The sequence below is a fragment of the Pseudorca crassidens genome, chromosome 8 (assembly GCF_039906515.1).
Source record: "Pseudorca crassidens isolate mPseCra1 chromosome 8, mPseCra1.hap1, whole genome shotgun sequence".
In the NCBI taxonomy this organism is placed as follows: Eukaryota; Metazoa; Chordata; class Mammalia; order Artiodactyla; family Delphinidae; genus Pseudorca; species Pseudorca crassidens.
The window spans coordinates 56,489,844-56,509,925 of NC_090303.1; the positions used below are offsets into that span (position 1 = coordinate 56,489,844).

A 20,082-nucleotide genomic window follows, 5' to 3' on the forward strand; every position below is an offset into this window, starting at 1 on the left:
CAAGTGCAGGTCACTATCCACATCCCCCAGGAGCCTGTGCAGCCCGCCAATGCCAGGGTTCCATGATCCAGGGACAACTTCCCCAGAAGAACACACGGCGCGCCTCAGGCTGTTGCAACGTCATGCCGACCTCTGCCGCCAGAGGCTCACCTCGCGTTCCAATTATGACTACCAAACCCCTCCCTCCCCTGCCCTGAGTGAGCAAGAGAGCCCTAATCAGCTGCTGCTTTAATCCCCTTCTGTAAGGGTGAGTAACAGACTCCTGAGGGTGACCTACACGCAGAGGCGAAGCCAAAACCAACACTGAACCCCAGGAGCTGTGAGAACAGAGGAGGGGAAATTTCTCCATGCAGACTCAGGAGCAGCAGATTAAATCCCCACAATCAACTTGATAAACCCTGCATCTGAAGAATACCTGAATAGAAACGAATGTTCCCAAAACTGAGGCAGTGGACTTTGGGAGCAACCCTAGACTTGGGGTTTGCTCTCTGCATCTGATTTGTTTCTGGTTTTATGTTTATCTTAGTTTAGTATTTAGTGCTTATTATCATTGGTGGATATATTCATTGGTTTGGTTGCTCTCTTCCTTTTTTTTTTAATATATATATTTTTTTCTCCTTTTTCTCTTTTTGTGAGTGTGTATGTATATGCTTCTTTGTGTGATTTTGTCTGTATAAGTTTGCTTTTACCATTTGTCCTAGGATTCTGTCCATTTTTTAATTTTTGCTTTTTGGGGTTTTTTTCTTTCTTCCTTTTCTTCTGAGCCGTGTGGCTAACAGGGTCTTGGTGCTCCAGCCGGATGTTGAGCCTGAGCCTCCACGGTGGGAGGGCTGAGTCCAGGACATTGGACCACCAGAAACCTCCTGGCCGCACATAATATCAATTGGCGAGAGGTCTCCCAGAAATCTCCATCTCAACACTAAGACCCAGTTCCACCCAACAGCCAGCAAGGTCCAATGCTGGATGCCCCACGCCAAACAACTAGCAAGACAGAAACACAACCCTACCCATTAGCAGAGAGGCTGCCTAAAGTCATACTAAGTTCACAGACACTCCAAAACACACCACCGGATGCAGCCCTGCCCACCAGAAGAACAAGATCCAGCCCCGCCCACCAGAACACAGGCACTAGTCCCCTTCACCAGGAAGCCTACACAAGCCACTGAACCCACCTCACCCTGTGGGGGCAGACAGCAAAAATAATGGGAACTACAAACCTGCAGCCTGCGAAAAGGAGACCCCAAGTACAGTAAGTTAAACAAAATGAGAAAACAGAGAAATATGCAGCAGATAAAGGAGCAAGGTAAAAACCCACCAGACAAAACAAATGAAGAGGAACTACGCAGTCTACCTGAAAAAGAATTCAGAGTAATGTTAGTAAAGATGATCCAAAATCTTGGAAATAGAATGGAGAAAATACAAGAAACGTTTAACAAGGACCGAGAAGAACTAAAGAGCAAACAAACAGTGATGAACAACACAATAAATGAAATTAAAAATACTCTAGAAGGAGTCAATAGGAGAATAACTGACACAGAAGAACGGATAAGTGAAATGGAAGATCAAAGAGTGGAAATAACTGCCTCAGAGAAGAATAAAGAAAAAAGAATGAAAAGAACTGAGGACAGTCTCAGAGACCTCTGGACAACAAGAAACGCACCAACATTCTAATTATAGGGGTCCCAGAAGAGGAAGAGAAAAAGAAAGGGTGTGAGAAAATATTTGCAGAGATTATACTTGAAAACTTCCCTAACGTGGGAAAGGAAATAGTCAAGTTCAGGAAGTGCAGAGAGTCCCATAGAGGATAAATCAAAGGAGAAACAGGCCAAGACATGTATTAATCAAACTACCAAAAATTAAATTCAAAGAAAAAATATTAAAAGCAGCATGGGAAAAGCAACAAATAAAATACAAGGGAATCCCCATAAGGTTAATAGCTGATCTTTCAGCAGAAACTCTGCAAGCCAGAAGGGAGTGGCAGGACATAGTTAAAGTGATGAAAGGGAAAAACTTACAACCAAGATTACCCAGAAAGGATCTCATTCACATTCAATGGAGAAATTAAAACCTTTATAGACGAGCAAAAGCTAAGAGAATTCAGCACCACAAAACCAGCTTTACAACATATGCTAAAGGAACTTCTCTAGGCAGAAAACACAAGAAAAGGAAAAGACCTACAATAAGAAACTCAAAACAATTAAGAAAATGGTAAGAGGAACATGCATATTGATAATTACCTTAAATGTGAATGGATTAAATGCTCCAATCAAAAGACACAGGCTTGCTGAATGGATACAAAAACAAGACCCAGATATATGCTGCCTACAAGAGACCCACTTCAGACCTATGGACACATACAGACTGAAAGTGAGGGGATGGAAAAAGATATTCCATGCAAACGGAAATCAAAAGAAAGCTGGAGTAGCAATACTCATAACAGATAAAATAGACTTTAACATAAAGAATGTTACAAGAGACAAGGAAGGACACTACATAATGATCAAGGGATCAATCCAAGAAGATATAACAATTATAGATATATATGCACTCAACATAGGAGAATCTCAATACACAAGGCAACTGCTAACAGCTACAAAAGAGGAAATCAACAGTAACACAATAGTGCAGGAATTTAACACCTCACGTAAAACAATGGACAGATCATCAAGCAATAAATTAATAAGGAAACACAAGCTTTAAATGACAAAATAGACCAGATAATTTAATTGACATTTATAGAACATTCAATCCAAAACAAGCAGATTATACTTTCTTCTCCAGTGCTTATGGAACATTCTCCAGGATAGATCATATCTTGGGTCACACATCAAGCCTCAGTAAATTTAAGAAAATTGAAATCATATCAAGCATCTTTTCTGACCACAATGCTATGAGATTAGAAATCAATTACAGGGGAAAAAACGTAAAAAACACAAACACATGGAGGCTAAACAATACGTTACTAAATAACCAAGAGATCACTGAAGAAATCAAAGAGGAAATCAAAAAATACCTAGAGGCAAATGACAATGAAAACACGACAATCCAAAACCTACGGAATGCAGCAAAAGCAGTGCTAAGAGGGAAGTTTATAGCTATACAAGCCTACCTCCAGAAACAAATATCTCAAATTAACAATCTAACTATACACCTAAAGGAACTAGAGAAAGAAGAACAAACAAAACCCAGAGTTAGCAGAAGGAAAGAAATCATAAAGATCAGAGCAAAAATAAATGAAATAGAAACCAAGAAAACAATAGCAAAGATCAATAAAAGTAAAAGCTGGTTCTTTGAGAAGATAAACAAAATTGATAAACCATTAGCCAGACACAACAAGAAAAAGAGGGAGAGGACTCAAATCCATAAAATTAGAAATGAAAAAGGAGCAGTTACAATAGACACTGCAGAAGTACAAAGCATCCTAAGAGACTACTACAAGCAACTGTATGCCAATAAAATGGACAACCTGAAGAAATGGACAAATTCTTAGAAAGGTATAACCTTCCAAGACTGAACCAGGAAGAAATAGAAAATATGAACAGACCACTCATAAGTAATGAAATTGAAAATGTGATTAAAAATCTTCCAACTAACGAAAGTCCAGGACTAGATGGCTTCACAGGTGAATTCTATCAAACATTTAAGGAACAGCTAACACCCAACCTTCTCAAACTCTTCCAAAAAAATTTCAGAGGAAGGAAGACTCCTAAACTCATTCTATGAGGCCACCATCACCCTGATACCAAAACCAGACAAAGATACTACCAAAAAAGAAAATTACAGACCAATGTCACTGATGAATATATATGCAAAAATCCTCAACAAAATACTAGCAACAGAATCCAACAACACATTAAAAGGATCATACACCATGATCAAGTGGGAGTTATCCCAGGGATGCAAGGATGCTTCAATATACGCAAATCAATCAATGGGATACACTATATTAACAAATTGAAAAATAAAAACCATATAATCGGGCTTCCCTGGTGGCGCAGTGGTTAAGAGTCTGCCTGCCGATGCAGGGGACACAGGTTCGTGCCGAAGTCTGGGAAGATCCCACATGCCGCGGAGCAGCTAGGCCCGTGAGCCATGGCCACTGAGCCTGCGCATCCAGAGCCTGTGCTCCGCAACGGGAGAGGCCGCAACAGTGAGAGGCCTGCGTACTGCAAAAAAATAAATAAATAAACCATATGATCATGTCAATAGATGCAGAAAAAGCTTTTGACAAATTTCAACACCCATTTATGATTAAAAAAACTCTCCAGAAAGTGGGCATAGAGGGAACCTACCTCAACATAATAAAGGCCATATATAACAAACCCAGAGCAAACATCATTCTCAATGGTGAAAAACTGAAAGCATTTCCTCTAAGATCAGGAACAAGACAAGGATGTCCACTCTCACCACTATTATAAAACAAGAGTTTTGGAAGTCCTAGCCACAGCACTCAGACAAGAAAAAGAAATAAAAGGAATACATATTGGAAAAGAAGAAGTAAAACTGTCACTGTTTGCAGATGACATGATACTATACATAGAGGATCCTAAAGATGCCACCAGAAAACTACTAGAGCTAATCAATGAATTTGGTAAAGTTGCAGGATACAAAATTAATGCACAGAAATCGCTTGCATTCCTATACACTAATGATGAAAAATATGAAAGAGAAATTATGTGGAAACACTCCCATTTACCATTGCAACAAAAAGAATAAAACACCTACGAATAAACCCACCTGGGGAAACAAAAGACCTGTATGCAGATAACTATAAGACACTGATGAAAGAAATAAAAGATGATACCAACAGATGGACAGATATACCATGTTCCTGGATTGGAAGAATATTATGAAAATCACTATACTACTCAAAGCAATCTACAGATTCAATGCAATCCCTATCAAATTACCAACGGCAGTTTTTACGGAACTAGAACAAATCACGTCAAAATGTGTATGGATACACAAAAGACCCCGAATAGCCAAAGCAGTCTTGAAGACAAAAAACGGAGCCGGAGGAACCAGACTCCCTGACTTCAGACTATACTACAAAGCTACAGTAATCAAGACAATATGGTACTGGCACAAGAAAAGAAACACGTATCAATGCAACAAGATAGAAAGCCCAGAGATAAACCCACACACCTTTGGTCAACTAATCTATGACAAACGAGGCAAAGATACACAATGGAGAAAAGACAGTCTCTTCAATAAGTGGTGCTGGGAAAACTGGACAGCTACATGTAAAAGAATGAAATTAGACCACTCCCTAACACCATACACAAAAATAAACTCAAAATGGATTAGAAACCTAAATGTAAGACAGGGCACTATACAACTCTTAGGGGAAAACATAGGTAGAACACTGTTTGACATAAATCACAGCAAGATCTTTTTTGATCCACCTCCTGGAGTAATGGAAATAAAAACAAAAACAAAGAAATGGGACCTAATGAAACTTAAAAGCTTTTGCACAGCAAAGGAAACCATAAACAAGATGAAAAGACAACCCTCAGAATGGGAGAGAATATTCGCAAATGAAGCAACGGACAAAGGATTAATCTCCAAAATATATAAACAGCTCATGCAGCTCAATATTAAAAAAAAAAAAACCACCTAATCAAAAAATGGGCAGAAGACCTAAATAAACATTTTTCCAAAGAAGACATACAGATGGCCAAGATGCACATGAAAAGCTGCTCAACATCATTAATTATTAGAGAAATGCAAATCAAAACTACAATGAGGTATCACCTTACACCAGTTAGAATGGGCATCATCAGAAAATCTACAAACAACAAACGCTGGAGAGAGTGTGGAGAAAAGGGAACCCTCTTGCACTGTTGGTGGGAATGTAAATTGATACAGCCACTATGGAGAACAGTATGAGTTCCTTAAAAAACTAAAAATAGAATTACCATATGATCCAGCAATCCTACTACTGGGCATATACCCGGAGAAAACCATAATTCAAAAAGACACATGCGGGGCTTCCCTGGTGGCACAGTGGTTGAGAGTCTGCCTGCCGATGCAGGGGACGCGGGTTCGTGCCCAGGTCCGGGAAGATCCCACATGCCGTGGAGCGGCTGGGCCCGTGAGCCATGGTCGCTGAGCCTGCGCATCCGGAGCCTGTGCTCCGGAACGGGAGAGGCCACAACAGTGAGAGGCCCATGTACCGCAAAAAAAAAAAAAGAAAGAAAAAAAAAGACACATGCACCCCAATGTTCATTGCAGCACTATTTACAATAGCCAGGCCATGGAAGCAACCTAAATGCCCGTCAACAGACGAATGGGTAAAGAAGTTTTGGTACATATATACGATGGAATATTACTCAGCCATAAAAAGGAGTCATTTGTTGAGATGTGGATGGATCTAGAGACTGTCATACAGAGTGAAGTAAGACAGAAAGAGGAAAACAAATATTGTATGTTAACGCATGTATGTGGAACCTAGAAAAATGGTACAGATGAACCGGTTTGCAGGGCAGAAGTTGAGACACAGATGTAGAGAGCAAACATATTGGACAGCAAGGGGGGAAAACCGCAGTGGGGTGGGGATGGTGGTGTGCTGAATTGGGCGATTGGGATTGACATGTATACACTGATGTGTATAAAACTGATGACTAATAAGAACCTGCAGTATAAAAAAACAAACAAAAAAACTAATACTAAACTTTCTTTGGGTTATTTGTATGGAAATATGTTAATATAAATGCTTCAGACATTACATGAAATTTCTAAAAATCTTACCTATTCTGGTATAATGTTGTAAGTCATAATTCTAGTTAGTACTTTAAAACGTATATCTCAGAAATAACTAAATTTCCTTGTCAACTGCATTATTATGAATTTTCATCAAATCTTTAACTGTGGTCATTTTTAAGTCTTTTGTCATTTACAGACAGTTCTGGGTGTACTCTGATGCTTTTACAAAAATGTTCCCATAAAAGGATCTCATCTTCAAGGAATTTATGGAAAAGACTCTGACAAGAACAGGTTTCTGGTAACTGACTATACTGCTGAACTGAATGAATAAGCATTTTCAGAACTCTAATGGAAAACTGATGAATTCATAGAAGTTCTAACAAAAGATCAAGATAAAAGAAAATTAATTACATGGGACTGAGTGAACTGATGAGGATGATTATAATTGTTGTGACTTTCTCTTTGAATAAAAAAAAAAAATCCCACAAGGACTCAGAGGCAAAAAATACACAAATCAATTTTCACTGCAAAGTAAAGGAGCTGTTACAGTGGAGTATTACTGGACTGAATGTCAATATTATGACATACTATGAGTGTATTTTGTGTTCGGTAATTGCAATCATTGTTGCTTTTGTTGTGGTCATCCATTTACAATGCTTGGTGTCAGTTTATCTCTTGTAAAAATAAAATACAGTGTGTGTGTGTGTGTGTGAGTTGTGGAAAAAAAAGAAAAAATATTCTTTGTTATTGCATATTTTTCCTACTGATTAAATTTAGAATGAGATTTAAAAAAAAAAAGAAATTGAAACTGTGATTAAAAATCTTCCAACAAACAAAAGTCCAGTACTAGATGGCTTCACAGGTGAACTCTATAAAACATTTAGAGAACAGCTAACACCCAACCTTCTCAAACTCTTCCAAAAAAATGCAGAGGAAGGAAAACTCCCAAACTCATTCTATGAGGCCACCATCACCCTGATACCAAAACCAGACAAAGATACTACCAAAAAAGAAAATTACAGACCAATGTCACTGATGAATATAGATGAAAAAATCCTCAACAAAATACTAGCAAACAGAACCCAACAACACATTAAAAGGATCATACACCATGATCAAGCGGGATTTATCCCAGGGATGCAAGGATTCTTCAATATATGCAAATCAATCAATGCAATACACCATATTAACAAATTGAATAAAAACCATATGATCATCTCAATAGATGCAGAAAAAGCTTTTGACTAAATTCAACACTCATTTATGATACAAACTCTCCAGAAAGCTGGCATAGAGGGAACCTACCTCAACATACTAAAGGCCATGTACGACAAACCCACAGCAAACAACATTCTCAATGGTGAAAAACTTAAAGCATTTCCTCTAAGATCAGGAACAAGACAAGGATATCCACTCTCACCACTATAATTCAACAGAGTTTTGGAAGTCCTAGCCAAGGCAATCAGAGAAGAAAAAGAAATAAAAGGAATACAAATAGGAAAAGAAGAAGTAAAACTGTCACTGTTTGCAGATGACATGATACTGTACATACAGAATCCTAAAGATGCTACCAGAAAACTACTAGAGCTACTCAATGAATTTGGTGAAGTAGCAGGATACAAAATTAGCACAGAAATCTCTTGCATTCCTATACACTAATGATGAAAAATCTGAAAGAGAAATTAAGACAACACTCCCATTTACCATTGCAACAAAAAGAATAAAACACCTAGGAATAAACCCACCTAGGGAGACAAAAGACCAGTATGCAGAAAACTACAAAACACTGATGAAAGAAACCAACAGATGGAGAGATAAACCATGTTCTTGGATTGGAAGAATCAATATTGTGAAAATGACTGTACTACCCAAAGTAATCTACACATTCAATGCAATCCCTATCAAATTACCAATGGCATATTTTATAGAATTAGAACACAAAACCTTAAAATTTGTATGGAGACACAAAAGACCCCGAATAGGGCTTCCCTGGTGGCGCAGTGGTTGAGAGTCCGCCTGCCGATGCAGGGGACACGGGTTCGTGCCCCGGTCCGGGAGGATCCCACATGCCACGGAACGGCTGGGCCCGTGAGCCATGGCCGCTGAGCCTGCGCATCCGGAGCCTGTGCTCCGCAATGGGAGAGGCCACAATAGTGAGAGGCCCACGTACGGCAAAAAAAAAAAAAAGACACCGAATAGCCAAAGCAGTCTTGAGGGAAAAACACAGAGCTGGAGGAATCAGACTCCCTGACTTCAGACTATACTACAGTAATCAAGACAATATGGTACTGGCACAAAAACAGAAATATAGATCAATGGAACAAGATAGAAAGCCCAGAGATAAACCCATGCACCTATGGTCAACTAATCTATGATAAAGGAGGCAAGGATATACAATGGAGAAAAGACAGTCTCTTCAATAAGTGGTGCTGGGAAAACTGGACAGCTACATGTAAAAAAATGAAATTAGAACACTCCCTAACACCATACACAAATATAAACTCAAAATGGATTAGAGACCTAAATATAAGATGGGGCACTATACAACTCTTAGACAAAAACACAGGAAGAACACTCTTTGACATAAAACACAGCAAGATCTTTTTTGATCCACCTCCTAGAGTAATGGAAATAAAAACAAAGAAATGGGACCTAATGAAACTTAAAAGCTTTTGCACAGCAAAGGAAATCATAAACAAGACGAAAAGAAAACCCTCAGAATGGGAGAAAATATTTGCAAATGAAGCAACAGACTAAGGATTAATCTCCAAAATATACAAGCAGCTCATGCAGCTCAATACCAAAAAAAAAACAACCCAATCCAAAAATGGGCAGACGACCTAAAGAGATTTCTCCAAAGAAGATATACAGACTGCCAACAAACACATGAAAGGATGCTCAACATCACTAATGATTACAGAAATGCAAATCAAACCCACAATGAGATATCACCTCACACCGGTCAGAATGGCCATCTCAAAAAATCTACAAGCACAGGACTTCCCTGAGGGTGAAGTGGTTAAGAATCCGCCTGCCAATGCAGGCAACACGGGTTCGAGCCCTCGTCCAGGAAGGTCTCACATGCCGCGGAGCAACTAAGCCCGTGAGCCACAACTACTGAGCCTGCGCTCTAGAGCCCAAGAGGCACAACTACTGAGCCCACGTGCCACAACTACTGAAGCCCGTGTGCTTAGAGCCTGTGCTCTGCAAAAAGAGAAGCCACCACGGGCTTCCCTGGTGGCTCAGTGGTTAAGAGTCTACCTGCTGATGCAGGGGACACGGGTTCGTGCCCCAGTCTGGGAAGATCCCACATGCCGCAGAGCGGCTGGGCCCGTGAGCCATGGCCGCTGAGCCTGCGTGTCCGGAGGCTGTGCTCCGCAGCGGGAGAGGCCAGAACAGTGAGAGGCCTGCATACCGCAAAAAAGTAAGTAAATAAAAATTAAAAATAAATGAGCAGGGCTTCCCTGGTGGCCCAGTGGTTGGGAGTCCGCCTGATGATGCAGGGGACACAGGTTCGTGTCCCGGTCCGAGAAGATCCCACATGCCGCGGAGCAGCTGGGCCCATGAGCCACAGCCGCTGAGCGTGCGCGTCCGGAGCCTGTGCTCCGCAACGGGAGAGGCCACAACAGTGAGAGGCCCGCGTACCACAAAAAAATAAATAAATAAAAAAATAAATGAGGAGTATATAAAAATTATATGTAATATGTTTCCAATTTTGTTTATAAAAAATTAGATGCAGAGAAAGAAAAGATACAATCCAAGTGTTAATGGGAATTAACACTTGATGGAGGAATTTTTGTTGATTTGTTTTCTTGCCTTTCTATATTTTATACATGCTCCTCTGTAATAATGAGTCAAACTCCCCATTTTTGATGCTTAATGTTTCAAGCCCACCACCCCCTCTTTTCTTTCTGTTACACATCTGGGCAGTAGGGTAAGAAACCCTAGGTGGTCCCTCCATTGGCACCAGCAGGAAATTGAAAAGTTGTAATAAGCCCCAGCCTACATGCAGAACCCTCACCACACCTCATATTCATTAGAGAATCTGAGCCAATCTCTTATCCCCTCCTTCTCTCTAGCTATTTTTGGACCAGCCTTGGGAACCTGCCATGCTGTCCCCAGAAAAGCTTCGTTATGTGAGTAATAAAACTTTTCGCATCCTCCTGATGGATACGTGGCATCATCAACCTCAACACCAAACCAAATTTGGGGAAGTAAAACCAACCCACTCATGCTGAGGGGCCACAACATCTACAAATGAGCGTGTTGTACTTTTATACCAAAACTGCAATATTATTTCTTAAATATTAAGCTATAACTTTTCATGTCAGGCCTGCAGAATTTTCTCATTTTACGGAAGGATACATTTTTAAAACAGTAGGCAAAGAAACAGGAGAACTGATTATAAGGTATCGCCTTACAGTCACTCAAGACAACATGTGTCTAAAAGAAGAATCCTCTCCTGTTCTGGAACTAATTGTACAATATAACCAAAGAAACATACCTGGACTCAGAAACTGGTCTTCTGTGAGTACATCTCCCAGGGTGACAGATAAAAACTGGTATTTGGGTCTCTGCCAGCACCACAATCTCTTTTTTTTGGTCACCAGACTTAGAAGTTGTAATTTATCAGAGTCATTCAAATTTGATACTGTGATCAGGTTACCTCCAGCATCAACTTCTCTAAGAAAATTCCTTGTTGCTTTGGCAAACATTTTGAGAGCTCCAGATTACCTGAAAAAAAATATAGAGGAAGTTGTTATTTCGTGACTTTTTTCTAAAATTACCTTATTTCTCCCTAGTATCAATCAGTATACATGAAAGAATACCTTCTCCTTAGAGAAGCCTCTAGTTTGAGTTCAGTTGATGTCTAAAAAATCAGATTGAAATACTGAAAGAGAATATGTATATAAATCGGGATAGGCTAGGTTATGCCTCCAAATCTCGGTGGCGTATAACCAGTGAGGTTTGTTTAGTGCTCACACTACATGTCCAAAACAGGACAGGAAGGCTTTGCTCCTCGTAGCCATTCAGGGATCCAGGCTAAAGGGGCAGCCGCCATCTTGAATATCATGTCATCAGCCAACAGGAAAGAGAGTTCTGAAAAGTCTACACCAGCAATTAAATGCTCTGGCCCAAAACTGACACACGTCACGTCCACTCACAATTTGTCAGAACTAGGCAGATGGCCTCAGCCAACTAAAATGGTCAGGAAATACAATCCTACCAAGTATTTGGAAGGCAGAGACCTGGGAATATCTGTTGAACAGCGTACTGACTACCCCAATTTGTATCTTACTTATGACCGCTTCTTTGAAGGGTCAAATGTGCTTTTTCTCTACACTGTGTGATGTTCCCTGTTCATAAATGGGAAGTGACTAGCTATTACTTTGAACCCCAGAAAGGAAAGCCCAGTCACTCTTCAGCCGGAGGGAAAAAAAAGAAAGAGATCTGTTGGAAGATATAAAAGTACTACATTCAGTGGAAGATGTATATACTATTCAATAAATGGTGTCAGAACAACTGGCTAAACATCTGGAAAAAAATAAAGTCAGATCCCTAACTCATGCCATACACAAGAGCAAATCCTCAGCAGATTAGAGTGTTTTTAAGGAAAAGTGAAACCATAAAGTACTAGGAAAAAATACAAACAAATATTTGTACAATTGTAGGATGAGAAAGGCCTTTAGGAAGACAAATGGCAAACTGAGAAAATACTTATAAAACAAAGAACCAGAACATTTAACATATACAAAAAACTTTTACAAACCACATCAAGCTTTACAAATACTGTAGTAGATACATGGACAAAGGTTATAAACAATTCACAATACATAAAGTGCTCACAGCTGTACATATGCATATGAATATATACATATGCGCGCACGCACACACACACACTATCATTATTACTCAAAAAAAGCACAAATTGAAAGATTTTTTTAAAACTATAGTCAACAGTTAAAATGTCTAATGCACAAGAATTGTGTTTTATTTATATTTGTATCCTGGTGTCTGGCAGTCACATAGATAACAAAATCATAGAATTTAAGAGCTGAGATAATCTTAGATGTTAATTAGTTCAACCCACTTTTCTTTACCATGAACCTTCTCAAGGGCATAAAAAAAAGTTTTACTATCACTAGTTCTTCTCTAAAGTACCTTTTCTTATATTATTGTATAGCCAACTAACCCTGTTCTTATATCAGAGCACTCATTTATTCATTTATCAAAATATTTATTGAATCGGTGTACAAGGCAATATTTGGGAGCAGCAAGGTCGTGATGTCCAGGAGACATGGTTTTGTGTAGATATGCCCATCACCAATTCTTTGACAGACCGAGAGTTGCTTTGCAAGCTCTGGGACTGGTTCCTGCACTGCACTGCCAGGTTCTAGAGAGGGGTAGCGCAAAGGATAAGGATGAAGAAGGCTCAGTCCTGGTCCTGAAGGCCTGTGCCTCCTCTGGGGGAACCAGGGCAGCAGGAGCCACTGGAGGGGTTATATAGGGGTGTGATCAGAGCGGTCACTTAGAAAGATCTTCTGGAAGCAAAATAGGAAACCAGCTGGAAGGGAACAATTAGACAACACACAATGATGCTGAACTACGTGGGTGGTGTAAGGGTAGAAAAGATGCTGGTTTGGTGGTTTCCCGAGAAGTCTGGTTGGATGTGAAGGTGCTGATGAAAGGGAGGAGACTCCCCAGCTTGGCCTGCGGCTAGCTCAGGCCTGGGTCAGCTGATGAGATGGAGATGCCAGCTACCAAGAGGGGGATCCAGAAGGAAGCAGACTGCTGGGGACAGTAAGACAGTAACTGCTGAGAGTGCATCTAGGATAAGGTGTAAGGTTTATTTTGTCAAACACAAGGAAAGAACTTTTAACAAAATAAGGTCTCCCAATGACCCGGGGGATTTTACCCTGCTTGTCCAAGAGAAGAGCCACAGCAGAAGCTGCCTCAGTTCACCATGGTGATCAGGATCTCCATTTTTATGGTTTTTATTCTTTCCTGGGACAACCTGGAAGGGAGTTCACTAACTTGCCTTCAAATTAAACAGGTTTCTGAAGAAGCCAAATCAGGCTTGCCATTAAAAAATAATAAAATAACAAAACCCAAACCCATCCGCTATGGGCAACAAAGCCTTAGTAATGACACCAATCCTCCCCAGAGGGATTAGAGGATGAGGAAAGAGAACTCCTAAATTAATTTTTCATTTTGTTTTTCAATCTAGCATCAAATACGGCCTCTTGACAGTGTAGGCTGCTTTAAAAAGAGTTAATGGAAGTGGCTATTGCTTTGGATGTTTTTATAAGAACCAGGTTTACTCAATCAAGGGACTCAGAATATTCTCCTTGTGAAGGTAAAGTTAGAGGCTTTTTTTTTTAATTACTATGTTTGAATACACAATATACTTACTTGGCTCTAATATCTAAACTATGGAAAAAGATATACACTGAGAAATCCCATTTCTACCCAGGTCCCATCTACCTTTTCACCCCTCTCCCCTTCAGGTATATCACCTTCATGTTTCTTTATACAAATATAAGTAAAAAGGAGTGTACACACTTTTCTGCATCCTACTTTGTCATGTGGCAATATATCCTGGAGATTTTTCCATGGTTAGAACCTTCTGCATAATACAGCTTCATAGTACCCCTTCACATGGATGCACCATTGCTTATTTAACTTGTGCAGTATTGCTGATCACTTGGGTAATTTCTAAGTTTTTATTATTTTCAAAATGCCACACTAGGGCTTCCCTGGTGGCGCAGTGGTTGAGAGTCCGCCTGCCGATGCAGGGGACAGGGGACACGGGTTCGTGCCCCGGTCCGGGAAGATCCCACATGCCGCGGAGCGGCTGGGCCCATGAGCCATGGCCACTGAGCCTGCGCGTCCAGAGCCCGTGCTCCGCAACGGGAGAGGCCACAACAGTGAGAGGCCCGCGTACCGCAAAAAAAAAAAAAAAAAGCCACACTAAATATTGCTAAATGTATGTCTTCTTCCTACATGGGCAAGAGTATCTGAAGGGAGATTTCTAGAAGAGGGATTGCTAGACCAATGGTAAATGCATCTATAATTTACAGGTTGTACCATTTTGCAGTCTCACCAATAAGGTATGAAAGTATCAGTCTCAGCAACAGAGTATGGTATCAATCTTTTGTATTTTTTTTCAGCCTCATAGGTGAGAAATGGTATCTCAGTGTAGTTTTCTGTTTGTTTTTTTGGTGGGGTCATGTAGATCAGTTGCCAATATCTTTTGTTTTCTTTTTAAATTAATTAATTATTTTTGCCTGTATCGGGTCTTCGTTGCTGTGCGTGCGCTTTCTCTAGTTGCGGCGAGCGGGGGCTACTCTTCGTTGCAGCGCACGGGCTTCTCGTTGCAGTGTCTTCTCTTATTGCGGAGCATGGGCTCTAGGCACACAGGCTTCAGTAGTTGTGGCTCGCGGGGTCTAGAGCGCAGGCTCAGTAGTTGTGGAGCACAGGCTTAGTTACTTCGCAGCATGTGGGATCTTCCTGGACCAGGGCTCGAACCCGTGTCCCCTGCATTGGCAGGCAGATTCTTAACCACTGCGCCACCCAGGGAAGTCCCTCAGTACAGTTTTAAGTCATGTTATTTTAATACAAGTGAAATCAAGCATCTTTTGTTTAAAGCCTTTTTATATATCTTTTTCCTAACTGTTTGTGTCTTTAGCCCATTTTCTATTGTTTTTTTCTTTATTCCTAGGATCCTTCAATGGAATAGAGAGATGAGCCAAAGTACAATATATGCTAGAAATTTAATACAATACAGTTTATCATGTGGCATTGGGAGCCAATAAGCTGTTGTCTGATTCTCAAACATCTAAAGTAACTGTCCAGCCAGGAAAGATTAAATAACATGCCCAGGGCCCACCAAAGGATCTAGAACCCATGTTGTCTGGCACAGACAAGCACAATAATGTCTCAAGTAGAAGTTAGACTTCGGATTCAAATTTCCAAAATGCTCCAACCTGGAAGGAGATGAAAATGGCCTCATGAGACCAAGCTCAAAATGCTCATGGCCTAAAACCCCACTGCACTTCACTGCTGTACCGAAGATCCTGGGCTCTCTCATTTGGGCCTGAAGAATTCCATGAGCCAACAGTTCCTACTTGTCTGCCTATGTGGCTTCCCAGCTCGAAGCAGATTAGAACTCAGAGAGCCAAAGTGAAGGTGGTAAGGATATACAAGCTCGAATGAGACTCCCGGACAAAAGACATAAGAGGAAAAGACCAAGAAACCAAGACAACAACACAAAGTCAGAAGAGTACATGGCCAACTGGGACCACTGGCTCCTGGGAACAAAGACTCGTAGAAATAGTTGCCAGGGTAATGATAGCATAAGAAGATACTACAATCACTCGTGTCCATCCTCAGGACTGATTCAGAGTGATGGAATGATCACATCTTTGAGTTGCAAAGGACCCGCTTCTTCCTAATATCCAATTCAGGATCCTTCTCTGGAGCAGCTCTGGTTGATCACTGGGCCTCTGCGTGAATAGTTCTAGGAAAGAAACCTGAACCTCGAAATCCACTAAAAGGGCGGGGGGGGGGGGGGCCACTGTATATCGAGTGCCTGCTGTGTGCCAGGCACTGGGCTAAGCCCTTTCTACACATTTCCTCATTTAATCTCCACGACAACCCTGAGTAGCCACTGTCCATAGTTTACAGATGTGGAAACTAAAGTTCAAAGATGTTAAGTAATTTGCCCAAGATAACAAGAAAAAAAGCAGCAGCCCTGACATCCAAGAGCCTGCCTGGTACCATCAGCTAGCCCTGGGGTTGCTGGCAGTGGCCTGGCGTTTTCCTGGTCAACGTGAACATCACAGAACGTCGACATCTGGCAAGGGCACTCTGTGGTCATGATAAATCAAGACGAAAACAAGACCTCTCATAGTCTTATCTGACCACAGACAAAATACGAACACTGTCTAAACCACAAAAACGACCAAACACTCCCACCATCCCCACCAACTCTAAGCACAAGTGACTGCGGTTCTCAGCCAACCATAGTTTTAGCCTTACTCCTTTCAGATAAAATTTATGAAGATACTCCAGAGAATTTCCCTCACTTTCTGACAGCATCCAATTCAGAGCAAAGTCCTATCTCCTTAAACTCTCCCCCAAATCGCCTACAAGCCCAAATCCTGTAACTCCTTTCTGCACTCAGTTACAGAGACGCCCAGGGTTCCCCATGGAGCGAAGTCTTCCTCATTCAGCGAGCAATGACCCATCCCCTTCAACTCCACCTGTGTTCCCAGAGGTCTTTGACTAGAAGGCACTGAATGTCAAGTAGAGAAATAGTGCTGAGCCCAGATTCCAAACAAGGTCCACCTGCCTCCCAAGCCTGAGCCCTGGACCACTCTGCTCTGCCAACTCCGCCGTCAGGTTTTGTTTGTTTGTTTGTTTGTTCGAATGTGGACTACATATAATTTGTTTTGTAAAGTAAGAAAAGGTGCTCAAAAGGGTAAACTTCAGTTATGGCGGAAGCAAAAACCATGGCTTTAACACATTATTTCTTCATCATCTAGGAAAATGAGACACCGCTGTTAGTACTTGTCTCCTAACAACTTCAGCACATTTTGAATTTAGTTTTCTAAATAAAGTGAAATTGAGTCTATTAAATTAAAACAGAGGTGTCATCCTTCTGTATCTTCCGGTGCTTACAGTCCAGTACCTTCATTTTTATAAGAAGGCGGCAAATTAAAGACAAAGTACTCCATCATTTCTTTCTAAAATAAAAATCCGAAATAAAAAACAAATGATGATCGCAAGACAGGCATAAGATTGAAAAAGGAGTCAAGGCAAAGGCAGCAAAGGCTTGTAGGAAGTGGAGTGGATAACAGGACACTGATTAAGAATAAAGAACCCTTTGGTCCCCCTGAGGGTTCAAAAAGAACAAAAAGAAAAGCACTTTTGGAAACCATAAGGCTTCCTCCTCCTAAAGCAGGCGAGCTAAGGGCAGCAGCTGGGGGCTTGGGCCGCATTTCTCAGATCTCTCTAATTGGCTGGGCTCATCTTCTCCCGGCTGTTTTCCTTTACGAGAAGAGTTCATTGGCGGTGGCATTGGAAAACGATTAATTTACTCTACATTTATTCAGCTGTTTCTCTGACCTAACAGCAATATTTCATTCCACTCCAACTAGACTATCTCTTAAAGGCATCGATCCCAAGGCATCCGCCCCTCTGAACAGTCCTCTGAACAGACTAGACTCTCAATGAGAGGTTTTTTTGAACACGGTACAACCAGCGCCCTTCTAAGACCGCCCTCTGGTCTTTCCCGGTCAGGTGCAGATGGGAAGGAGTCTGGAATCCGCACGTTGAGGCCCCGTGAGCAGCGGTGATGTCATCCCACCCAGGCCGAGAACTCCCGAGGGGCTTGGCCTCCTCCACAAGCTCGGGGCCCAGTATCCAGCACCCCAGGGATGGGGACTTGGTCCAGCCCAGAGAGTGAATTCCACGCCGGCCCCCGCCTTCCTTCCACGCACATAAGCGCCCCAGCGCCCGGCCACGGACAGCCTAGCGCACCCGGAGGAGAAACCGGAAGACAAAGAAGTGGGGAGAGGGCGCAAAGGGTTGGGGGGCGGACAGTAAGTACCCGCTGCCCCAGCAACAGCCAGGGAAGGAAGTGGCAGTGGGAAGAGGGAGGAGAGGGGATGGGAAAGGGGTCGGGGGACAGAGACGGGGGCTGGGAACGCGGACGAAGAGGGGACGCCATGGGGCCGGCGGTCCAGCTGCGGGCAGCCCACCCATTCGAACCCCATTGGACTAAGGGGCGGACGGGAGGGTGTCCCCTAGAGAAAGAGCCGCGCGGGCTCGGCTCCCCAAGGTCAGGGCCGGATCCGGAGCCGAGCCGAGCCGCCCGCACTTACCTCCCTGCAGCCTCGCGCCCCGCGCCCGCAGCCTGCCGAGTCTTAGAAGCCCCGCGGGTTGGGCCGGGCCGGGGCGGGGGATCGCGAGGGAAGGGGGCGGGCGGCGGGACCTTTGCTTCGTCCCCGCCCCCTGGAGCCGGGCGGGGCGGCCGGAGGAGTGAGCTCCGAGAACTTGCGCTCAGGAGTATTGAGTTCTTCCACAGGGCCTGGAACGAGGTCCGCATATGCTCTGGGCATATCCTTAGGTTAGTTACCCCACCTCCTTATATTTTTGTCAGTAAATCTGTCCCTGACTCTTCAAATTAAAAGTACAGCCAGTCCACCACCCTACAGGAACACGCCCTAGTTCCTCGCCTGCTTTATCTCCTTTGCAGTAATCACCATCTGATAGACTATACACATCATACTTACTTCATGCATTATGTTTCTCTTCCCTAGAATGTCAGCTCCACGAGGGGAGGAGCTTTTGTGTGTTTTGTTCACTATACCCCACAACTAGCATAGTACCCGATGGATGGTTGATAGTAAATAATTGTTGAGTTAATTAATGCATCCTCTTGTTTCTAGACTGTAGGGGTCTCACTCATCTTTGCAGTACTTGGCACAGGGTAGGTGAACAATTAATTAATGGTTGTTGGATGAATGAGTGACTTGAAATGGTCAAGAGAGAGAGGTGGTCCCCTTTTGGTGGCCTGCCTGGCCAAAGAGATTAGACAGTGGAAGAAAAAGAGAATCACTGTCTTGGCCCTGTCAAGAGACTTATTAACCTATGCTATTGGTTCTCTGTCCTCAAAATTATACAGTGATGACTCTGACTTGTTACAGAGATTATTGTCTCCTGACCTTGGCCATTAACCTCAAGAACATCCTTAAAAGCAGCATGTTCATGAAGTTCCCACCAATAAGCCCAGCCCTCTGTCTAGATACGTAACCGCTTGTAACTGAGAGTACCTGAGATTTTTGGTGCCACAGTTACTCAATGGCTTCAAATTCTTTGCTTTATTTTTTTGTCCTGTCCACTGGCTTTCAATTAAATGCTTGAGGAAGATAGTATAAGATCAGCGGTTAATATTTATGTAGTACTTTCTAATTACTGTCACCAAGCATGGTTCTAAGTACCTTACATGCGTTGATGGATTCATTTACTTCTCACAGCAACTGGTTGGAGGTCCAAGTTACAAATGAGTAAACTGAGGCAAAAGATGGGAAGCCCACCCACCTGAAAAGAGATAGAGCCAAGATTTAAACCCAGATCATTTGACACTGTAACAGAGCAGGATCCTATGGGGCCTTCCAGGAACAGACCCCCTTACCCCATATCCTCTGCTGTAGCTCCTCTCAGCAGTACTGAAGGAATAGTATCTGATGCACATTTCCTGGGTTGCTTTACAGATGCTTAAACCACCACCAAATGGAAGAAATTAACTACTTGATGACCATGACCACACCTGCTGGCAGCTAAGGATTGATGACGTTAACCCCTGTGACA

At 42.2% G+C, this 20,082-nt stretch overlaps 1 protein-coding gene across 2 annotated transcripts in view; it reads right to left on the minus strand.

The window, feature by feature from the left end:
* The window catches only part of GSDME (gasdermin E), a 73,277-nt gene extending 54,568 nt beyond the window's left edge, over positions 1-18,709 (minus strand). Inside the window, exons 1-3 of one of the 2 annotated variants that reach the window (XM_067746531.1) lie at positions 18,594-18,666; positions 13,622-13,720; positions 11,210-11,439 (exon numbers count right to left, since the gene is read on the minus strand). In XM_067746531.1, the coding sequence (XP_067602632.1) occupies positions 11,210-11,420 (211 nt within the window). In that variant the 5' untranslated portion in view covers positions 11,421-11,439; positions 13,622-13,720; positions 18,594-18,666. Of the gene's footprint in view, positions 1-11,209; positions 11,440-13,621; positions 13,721-18,593 lie in introns of both variants that reach the window. The other variant, XM_067746530.1, reaches the window with a different exon arrangement.
* Positions 18,710-20,082: the final 1,373 nt, after the last annotated feature.